The 10,172-nt window shown below is 36.1% G+C and overlaps 2 protein-coding genes across 3 annotated transcripts; both read right to left on the bottom strand.

Moving 5' to 3' along the window:
* Positions 1 to 2,348: 2,348 nt before the first annotated feature.
* LOC143540242 (rho-N domain-containing protein 1, chloroplastic-like) lies at positions 2,349 to 4,625 on the bottom strand. The gene is made up of 2 exons (XM_077033353.1): positions 4,476 to 4,625; positions 2,349 to 3,525 (listed from the first exon to the last, which is right to left on the bottom strand). Exons 1-2 carry the CDS (start codon positions 4,513 to 4,515, stop codon positions 2,492 to 2,494), a joined length of 1,074 nt encoding a protein of 357 aa, XP_076889468.1. The 5' UTR covers positions 4,516 to 4,625; the 3' UTR covers positions 2,349 to 2,491.
* Positions 4,626 to 6,182: 1,557 nt separating this feature from the next.
* LOC143540265 (mitochondrial ATP-independent inner membrane protease subunit 2-like) lies at positions 6,183 to 9,071 on the bottom strand. 2 transcript variants are annotated; one of them, XM_077033372.1, is made up of 5 exons: positions 8,895 to 9,071; positions 7,084 to 7,256; positions 6,800 to 6,983; positions 6,590 to 6,696; positions 6,183 to 6,482 (listed from the first exon to the last, which is right to left on the bottom strand). In XM_077033372.1, exons 1-5 carry the CDS (start codon positions 8,964 to 8,966, stop codon positions 6,401 to 6,403), a joined length of 618 nt encoding a protein of 205 aa, XP_076889487.1. In that variant the 5' UTR covers positions 8,967 to 9,071; the 3' UTR covers positions 6,183 to 6,400. The 2 variants fall into 2 exon arrangements, with proteins under 2 accessions (XP_076889487.1, XP_076889488.1); XM_077033373.1 differs by lacking the exon at positions 8,895 to 9,071 and adding an exon at positions 8,023 to 8,048 and having other exon boundaries at positions 7,084 to 7,293.
* Between the last annotated feature and the right edge of the window lie 1,101 nt (positions 9,072 to 10,172).

Below are 10,172 nucleotides of genomic sequence, written 5' to 3'. Positions count from 1 at the left end.
AACCATTTGTAATCATAAAAAATACATATGATAATTATTAATAAGGTGTTTTAAGGGCGTTTGGGTTTTGGGATTGTGTATCCAAGATTCTGAGTGAAATAAGCAAATTGCAGCTGTATATTCCAAATTGCTTATAAATACAATAAATCTTACCGGAAAGGAGAGACCGGAGGTGGAGTGGCCAAGTGAGGTCAGGAGGTGGCTGGTGGGAGCTCGAGGTGGAGGTGGCGGCAATCGTGGTGAACTGGTGGTGAGGTATGAGTAGAGTCCAGAGAGGTAGAGAGCAGTCGGCTGTGTGTTTGTGTTCACAATGCCCGGTCGTTTTTTATATTATTTATTGTTATTCCTTAAAAGGAATATATGGATTATTGGGTTTTTTGGTTTCGGCTTTATAATTAAAGTGGGCTTTTGTTGGGTTTAAGTATTAAATTGGTTGGGCTTAAAATACATAGGGGTAACATTATTTTTTATCAGGGGTAACGAATCACGAAAACAACCAACATTTATTTTTTTTACACTACCGGAGAAACGTTGAGGGGTAGCGGAGGCTACCCCTCCTCCTAAGCTAGGTCCGCCCCTGCTAATCCATACAACGAGGCTCACGTATTTAGAGTCATTTGTTCATAGTAACAGGGAGATAGATTGATGTAGCTAACTACGTTTAGACTGGTTGGTGCAAATAGAAAGCAACCAAAGGAGCATTGTGTGACAAGAGATTTCAAACAAGATTAAAAGGGATTATAGGATTGTAGTTTGATAGGTTGTTTTATACTAAACTATTTGTTGGGACATTAAGAAGACACAAACATGAAAAATAAAGGTTGCAAAATATAAGTTTCTAAGGTGGATGTGTGTGTACAAGGTTGACTGAGTAAGATATGATTCTTGAAAAAGATATTTTAGGGGTGACGTGTATCTAGGATAAGATACATGGGGATTAAGATGGCTTGGACAATTGAAGAGAAGACATTTGATAGCCTCGGTAAGAGTATGTCCCACGCGTGAGTGAATTATTGTCCATATCTGAGTCGGTCTTCAGATAAAGGGAGAGGTAAGTGTGAGAGAAGAGTGATAGTGGAGAAGGTATGGCGGTGCGGACAAGGCGGGAGGGAAGGAAAAGAGGAGACAGAGCAAGGGGTGCTGAGGAGGTGGTGGTCCAAACGAAAGGTGGATAAGGGTCACCTTTGGAGATGCTCTTAGTATATTGTAAACTCTCACGGTGAAGGAGAGTAGGAGTTGCATAGATTTCTGTTGGTTTCTTTTGAAACATTAGCTTTTGTTATACTTTTGGTCGCCTTACCCTTAGATTTCATTAGCGCATCCACAACAACAAATCATTACAAATTGTCATATCAACGTCACATCAAATTTCAAACTTTTCTTAAAATCTCACTTTCTTTCACAACAAGCCTCCTCAAACTACCACATCATAGCCTATTCCTACAATTAATTGTGTATTTAATTAAATAACTTTTATAACAAATTTAATTTTTATATTTCGTATCTATTTATATATTACAATTTGTATTTTAAATAATTAAAAATAAAGCATGAAAAATAAATAAAATACATTAAACATAGAAATATAACATACACTAACTAAAAAATTAAACATACGCTAAGTAAAAATGAAAAAGTATAAATCAACTTAAAATAAATAACAGATAAAATACAAGTGGGTTCATGTTCGAGTTGTTTATCACTAGAGTGATCATTTCTTGATTAGATATAATTTCATTCATTTGTTCGTGAAATTTATCTAAAGATGTCATCTTTTTCATAAAAAAAATTCTTGCATTTGCTCAATGACCTTGTCGACAAAAGGTTCATTTTTCACTTTGCCTCTCGCTCTTGTTGTACCAACTTTAATTTAAAACTGAATTGATTATTAGTTTTCAAGAAAAACTAATTGAAGGTGGGGTTGGCCCACTTTTCTTGTCCCCTTGAAGTTTACATTCCCAGACGTATTTCAAAAACTTTAGCTCTACATCGGTGGAATTTGCCTCCACATCGTCCATCCATTGCCAAATCCTTTCAAACCTTGGAAAGAGAAGCCCCTAGTAGATGCTCTTCGCGTGAGCTCGGCGTAAAGTTTTTTGAAAGGAATGTATAGGTACTTTCAAAGAGATTTGTGCTACCTTCTTATCGTCTCACTAATCTTTAAGTTGTTACTACTATAGTTTTTCAATACTTTACTAATATTATACGTCTCAATGAAAGCAACTTCTGCATCTACCAATATGGTGCAATGAATGAAATTTTACTCGGTATATTAAGCGTCCGTCTCATAACTTACTGAGCTACAAAATTCAAATCAAACAAGTGACCTTCACCATATCTCAAACCACTTGTCTATTTCTAGGCACATCCATGGTAATTAACTCAAAAATATCAAGTTTTTCAACCATATCAAACAAACCCAGCAAAAGACAGTAAATAGGACATAAATTTAGCAAGTATCAAAGAACAACTTAAATTCTATGGTAAACTTTTAACTAGTCAGCAACTCCAATAACTCGGCTTTTTTGAGCTTTGACAACCCCTTTAAGCCTCTAGATTTAGCCACCGCTCTTAGCTCAACCAACTTCATGCTGCTCAGATCCTTATCTTCAATCACATTTGCTTCTTCTGAATCATCAATAATCTCATCAGCAATCTCTTCAATTTCATCATCTGAACTTTCATCAAACCGATTAAAGGCTTCATTTTCAACTTCTGGCTCAGACCCAGTCTTGATTTTGACCTCGGGCGTTGACCCAGGCTCATGTCTTGTTTCTGTCCTTTTAAATGGTCCAGGGGTAAAAGACTCTTCACTGGTCAAAATCGGCTTGTATCTGAATCCAGAAACTGGAGATCTCTTTCGGAAATTTGATGCGGGTCTTACAAACCGGGCTTCAGTGGTTTGGACCTCGTGATTGACACGGTTATTCGAGTCTTTTTGACTTTTATCTTCTGTAAACAAACTGTTCTGTTCGGCTTGGTTGTCTAACACGAAATCTCTATTGTTTCTGCTCGTGGTCGTGCTTTTTCCATGTTGAACCGAGTGTTTTCTCAATAGTTTCAGAAGAGAATCAACAGTTTCATTTTGTTTGTTATGTCCTTGCGGATCTTCAGCCTTTTTCTCTTCTTTTTGTGCAGCCCGTTCTCTTAATTGGGCCTGAACCTTTCTGAAAATTTCCACAATTTCTCTTTCTTTGGGCCCAGGAGCTGCACTTGATTGGAATTTTGGGGGAGAACCTGAAAGAAAAGGCTGACCGTTTTTTGAAGAGAACACTTCAGAGTCTTCAAACCCATCAATGGCATCGCGGTCTTCATTATTTCTATTCCTGTTTCTTGAATACCCTGGTCTATTTTGCCTAGAAAAATCTGGGTTTCTTCTTTGACCGCTAGAATTTGCATTACAGATAAACGACATGGTACCCCTTGAAGCACAGGTCAAATTTCCAGAAAGTACAACTTTGACTTGTGGGAACCTTCTACAGTTGTTACAAAAGGATAGGCACCTGCCATCTGATGTTCCATGATCTGACGATAACAAGAAAGAAAGTGAGTATTCAATTTGTCTTACGTACAAAGAAATTTCTTTAACGATACAGCCTAAAGAACAGACTGCAAAAGGTTTGTAATAATTATATACATTGCTATGTAACCCTGGATTTGCCATTGCTAAAAAGGGATTGACAATATGTGATTCAAAGTTTGAATTCATGTTTATACAATGATATGTAATGTAACCCTGGATCGCCATGTTGACAATAGGGGACTTATTCCCTACCTTTTGCAAATGTGATAACTTAAAATTAAATAGCAAAATAGGTACACATCTGTTTGTCCCGAAAAGGGTACGTATTTAAAAGCACTGCCGTAACAAAGTTACAAATATGGTTGTTAAACGCATAATTAACAATTTAACATTGACTATATTCCAAGTTAGTAGCTCTGATAACAGACAAGAAAAGAAATAGACTACCAAAGATGCACCATATTTCATCAAAATCATGACAAATTATATACCGTTATCGACTAAAAATTCATGATATTGAGTATCACTTATATATCATCTAATAATCAGGGTGCAACTCAGATTGGGGGTTTAATAATTTTGCACTAAACCAATCAAATTATGCAAGAGAAGACTTGTTAGAAGCATTTTAGGCCTCATCGGTTACGGTTAAACCTAAATTCAGCTTCAGAAACCATTCAGGCATATCGTCGAACGGGTGGCGTGCAAACACGTAACCACATGAAAACCATAAACAAAACCAAACCCAGAAACCCTCCAACGGAATAAATAGTCTCAGAAAGATTTTAAACCCAAAAATATTATATAACAAAGATAAATATTTACTGAAGAAAACAGGTTTTAATTTATGCCCTAATAAATACAAAGGTATAGTATAATTAGATGGATAAAGTAAAGCGGCTGACAAGTGTAAGTAAGCCGGAGAAAAGAGTGAAAGTGGCCGGAAACTTACCGGAAACGCCGTGAGAGATGAGATGAGACGCCGGCAACATTTCGTCGAGTAAAAGGTTTTGGTGTCACTGTTTGGGGTTTTGCATTTTAGAGGTCAGGAAGGAGAATCCTTTGTTGTGATATGTCCTGTTTACAAGGGGCTATTTTGGTAATTGGTACTTATATGCTTATCTTTTCAAAAATAATAATAAAAAGCAAAAATGTTTAGATATTACTAGATCTTATTATTTAGGCTCAATGTTAGAGCACTCATTTTATAAATGAGAGGTAGGAGGTTCAAACCTTATTATCATTAATTTAAATGGGAGATATGAGGAGGGTTCGAGTCCTGATCTCACCCGGTTTTAACGGCTCCTTGTTGTCGTGCCATTTGGCGGGCGTGGGGGTTGGGTTTTATCCGGTGAATCCCTCAATAGGTGGACCGCTAGCGGCTCCGTCCGTCCGGACTAGTGGCCGGCTCGGGCTACCTTTAACCAATGAGGGCCGCGTACGAAGTACCCGCTTTACTTAGTTGGTCGTTCAAAAAAATTATGCTGCATAGTTTTAAAAAATGTTTGGTTCTTTTTTTTTTCCTTTTTTTATGGTCATACACTCATACATAATCGAAATAAGAGAGAACCTATTCGAAATAGTATTAGGAATGTAAGAGTAGTAAGTAAGGCCACTTGGGGTACCCTTTGGGTAGTTCGGCATCACCATCTCAAGTGATTCGGCAAACTAAAAAAAGTTAAGAAATCGAATAGTAGAGTCAAAATGTGAAACAAGTGAATACTTTGGGCAGTTTGAAACATAATCTGAATTAATTTAATTTAGTAAACTTTTGGGTACTTGGTAAAAGATTATGTGTCATCATTTGATTGATAATGTGAATGATGGTAATAAGTTTAAATATATTTACTCTTGGATTTTAGTTAAAGGTTGTATGTACTAATGTTTTCTCTAATCTATAGAGATTATTATTTGCAATCTTCTCTCTAATCTTGGTAAAAAATCATCTCCAAGACAGTAGAGAACTAGAGTTAAATCAATTACAAATGGATGGTTAAAAAATTGTTGCAATAAGCCCACCTGACCTCACTTCTTCTCTTCCTAAAAATGAACTTAAATCAGTTACATGAAATGTTTTAAGGATGTTAAGATCACTCAACAAAGTGCTTAGCAACTAAAATTTTATATTTTCTAAAGATAGGTTAAATGTAGGTTTGAGATTCGTAATAACTAACTCTATTGGCTAAACTTTTATAAAAGATGTAATAATTATAAAACCCTTTTTGGTTAGTTGTATAAATTGTATAGGTTGTTTAAATTTCTCAATAGATTTCTATATTTTCAAATCATCATTAACATTAAACATAAAAATTGTTGTACTTGAATGTTTATATACATGTTTTAACTCGTTTCTTGGAAATTCGAATCACGTAAATACTTCAAAGGCAACGTGACCATAACCATAATCTTAACACAGGCAAAGTTCTCACGGGAGGGGGGCGTTTCAACCGAAACTTGAAACACCAATTCCATTGCTTGTTCGTTCGAGCCCAGGCTCAGGTTCGATAAGCAACATGCTCAATTATGAATAATTTTGTTGATAAAACTGAATGCAAGTAACTAGCAGGGCAAATGTAAGTAATCAAGAACAGAATTCTTGCAGAATTTGATGACCAAAATATAGATAAATCCAAGCAAGATTATCAACTGCTCAAATGACCCATGCCAACAAACTAGACAGAAGTCAGAAAGTATAAAGAACATGATAAGAACACACCATCTTCTCCCAAATATGTTCCTCTTGACTTGAAGATCCCACGAATCGAAAAATATCCGAACTTTAATTATTGACTCTTTGTTCTTGAGGAGAACATAAAAAAATCTGATGGAAACAGAGTACATACAAACATATTTGAAAATAGTATCTTTGTAAGCTTTCTAAGCTTTGTGATTTTTGGCCATTTCATCAACATCCAATTCCACTTCCAATACCGGCAAGTCCTTCTGCATGCTGAATTGACTGGTGAAAGCAACAATAAACACACGTTATAATGTTATCATAAAATGTATTCTTTAAAGTCTTCAAGCACTCAAAATGTGTAAATCGTGTTTTATCTGCACAAGTACCTGTTCTGAATGGGCCCGTGATCGACTGCTGTTCTCAAGCAATACAAGACTCTACCAATTATGTCATTCATGGAAACAGGACCAAATAACCGACTGTCTTTAGCTTCCTGAAAATTTAAGAAAACACAAAGTAAAATTATGTGAATTTACAAGTAGTCAAAAAGGTGTTTTTCAACAAATGAGCGCATATTAACGGTTATCATGAACTACCTGGGGCTTTAATTTGTCATTGTCGGCTAATACCCAGCACTGATCCTTTTCAAGTAGAAAAGGTTCATCTTTTTCATCTTTGGAAACCATTTCATACCCTTCAATGGCAGCCAATCTTCTAACCAGATAATTGTCCGAATTTTCAGGGTCCTTCATCACCACCACATCTCCAACATAAACACGCCTGGCAAAACCACTTACAAACAATTAATCAAAAGTTTTGTGTATAAACTTTTTTTAGCATGATATCAAGTCATAGATAAGTGGCAGTTTAGTGAGATTACTGTGGATCTGCGGCTGGTAGTTTCCTGACAAGAAGAGTTCCCCCTTCGGATGCTATTGTAGGAGCCATTTCCGCACCCTTGTTCCAATGCAAAAATGTTAATTTTCCTTGGAAAAATGTTTTCCAGAAGTTGTCTCCTACTTCTTTATTGGAGATTTTACCATGTTCATAGCTCTGCAACAAAAGAAAAAAAAACTTATCATTGTTGGAACTGGATTGGAAGGCCAAGCGGCTCTAGATTCAGGGGCTCTTGCTATAGCCGAACACGAAGGAAAGATTTTTTATACCGATACTGACAAGATCCTTTTATCAGGTAATGGGGATACTCTAAGGATTCCATTAGTTATGTATCAACGTTCCAACAAAAATACTTGTATGCATCAAAAACCACTCTAAGGATTCCATTAGTTATGTATCAACGTTCCAACAAAAATACTTGTATGCATCAAAAACCCCAGGTTCGGCGGGGTAAATGCATTAAAAAGGGACAAATTTTAGCGTATGGTGCTGCTACAGTTGGTGGCGAACTCGCTTTGGGGAAAAACGTATTAGTAGCTTATATGCCATGGGAAGGTTACAATTTTGAAGATGCAGTACTCATTAGCGAGCGCTTAGTATATGAAGATATTTATACTTCTTTTCATATACGTAAATATGAAATTCAGATTAACCAAGGCCCCGAAAGGGTCACTAATGAAATACCGCATTTAGAAGTCCATTTACTCCGAAATTTAGACAAAAATGGAATTGTAATGCTGGGATCTTGGGTCGAAACAGGTGATATTTTAGTAGGTAAATTAACGCCCCAAATGGTGAAAGAATCATCATATGCCCCGGAAGATAGATTGTTACGAACCATACTTGGCATGCGGGTATATACTTCAAAAGAAACTTGTCTAAAACTATCTATAGGCGGCAGGGGTCGGGTTATTAGTAATACGTGCATATCATATTAATTTCAGCATGTAAACGAAACGAACTCGTGTTAGCTCGTTAAACTTTAACCGAACACGAACATCTAATCGAACAAACTTTTTTGTTCATGTTCAACTAAGAAAACGGGCATGTTCATGTTTGTCTGTTTAACACCTAAACGAACATAAAGAAACAAACTTAAACGAACATAATAGAACAAACATAAACGAACATGAATTAGCATAGATAAACACAAACGAAAAAGTCTAATACATCACAATATAACTATTTATGTATTTACTAAAATTTAAACAATTCACAAACATAAAAGAACGAACAAAGCGTTTGTTTGCTCGTTTATTTAAATAAACAAAAGACTTTGTTTATGTCGTTCGTTTTCGTTTAGAGGCAAAGGCATATATATTAGTGTACATGACAGAAATTGTTAACATTTCCAGCTTGAACGAGCATTCCATTTAATTTGTTCAACGTCATGCTACTACTATAAACCGCATTCTCTATTACAAATCAAATTACCTAGGTATAACATCAATAAGTCCACAAAAGCTCTACTTTTTTAATACAAATCAATTCCTCTAACGAAAACCTAAAAAAGTTTAACCTTTCTGAAGTAAATTACAAAACTAAACCCACACATGACGAAAACATCAGCTGCAATAACAAAACGGAACATAAATCAATGCAAGCCCAATTAGCCTAATAAACCCTAAGAGCCTGAATCCGACCATAAAAACCATTTAATTAACCAATTTCAGCCGTACAGATATTAATTTAATCGTTGTAGATTAAAAATACGTGACGGAAACAGAGCAAAGCAATTTAGCATAAAGATCTGAATTGATGATAAAGTTAAGTGAGGATTGGGGGTAAATTAACCTTGTAGCTGAGAGCTAGTGAATACTCGAAACGCCGGGCGAGGTATCGTAACCAGGTGGTGTGAGAAACCATGGCGGCCTTGTGCGGATGGATCGTTGGAGGTGTAGTTAGTTTTAGTTTTTTTGCCTTTTTTATCTTTAAACCCTTGCTTCTGCTGTTGGAACTACAGTTATGTGTTTCTAGTTTTAGAGAAATGATTAATGTGTGACAAAAAAAAAATAGGTGCAAGTAGTTCCAAAAATAAATAAATGGAAATACAACGAAATTTTGAGAATTTTTACATAATCTTTGACTTTTTTTTAATGATCAACAAATTATATTAAAACACCAAAACAAACAAAAACAATGTTACACCTTGAACCAACATCGAACCTCTCAAGTTAGGTCCCACTTCTTCTCTTTGCTTTTATTCCAAAGGTAGCCTAACACTTTGATTTCCTCAACCAAGTTTGGGATACATCACGTCGCCACAAGACAAATCGTTTGAAACACCAAGACTTTTTCTTTTGAAACTCTTAGAAACTTGTGAGTATTTAACAAGTCTTGGAAGCTAAACAAGAAGAAAACGGGAACCTTACACTATTGAGCGAGCACGGTCCATAAAGACGGTGCTAGACCACACGAGATAAAAATACGTTCTACTGACTCCTCCATTTCTCCACAAAACGGACAAAGGTTCGACAAAACCGGGATGTTTCTTTCATGACAACACCTTCCAAACAACTTTATCATCCCCTATATTAATATCTACCTCAGGGCATAACTGAAGCAGGCCACGTAGCTCTTCCACCTCTGCACCAACGATAGGGTCTCGAGTCCAATCCCACCGTTCACACACCCAGCCATCAATCAAGAACAAACTATCCGCCACAACACAGTCCTTAAATCTTTCAATCGAAAACAATTTGGGTAACCGAACCTAACAACCAATCTAGCCAAAACTAAGTCTTCCTACCATTATAAATCACATTTTGGAATCATCTATGAAGATCTAACCCAACCTCCATGAACTTTGATTTTATCTTTATGATTTGGTTCCAAGGACACGGACTCGTTAATTTTTTTTGGAATGGCATTCCAATACCTCGATGAGTGGTGAATAGCTCACACCACCTTCCACCACAACCGAGTCTTTTCATTTTTAAACCGCCACCACCACTTTAGCAATCCAAAAAAAAATTTCGCTTAGTGTTTTGATAACCGTTACCCGACCCGTTTCTATGATCGGGTAATTTAACCAACAATTTCGCATTTATCAAATCAATATTATAATGTTTA

This window comes from Bidens hawaiensis, unplaced genomic scaffold, assembly GCF_021521415.1.
Source record: "Bidens hawaiensis isolate Kalapana, Puna unplaced genomic scaffold, B.hawaiensis_p1.1 tig00012184_1, whole genome shotgun sequence".
Classification (NCBI taxonomy): Eukaryota; Viridiplantae; Streptophyta; class Magnoliopsida; order Asterales; family Asteraceae; genus Bidens; species Bidens hawaiensis.
Note: the sequence above shows the minus strand (reverse complement) of the source record. Positions and strands in the feature narration are given on the sequence as shown.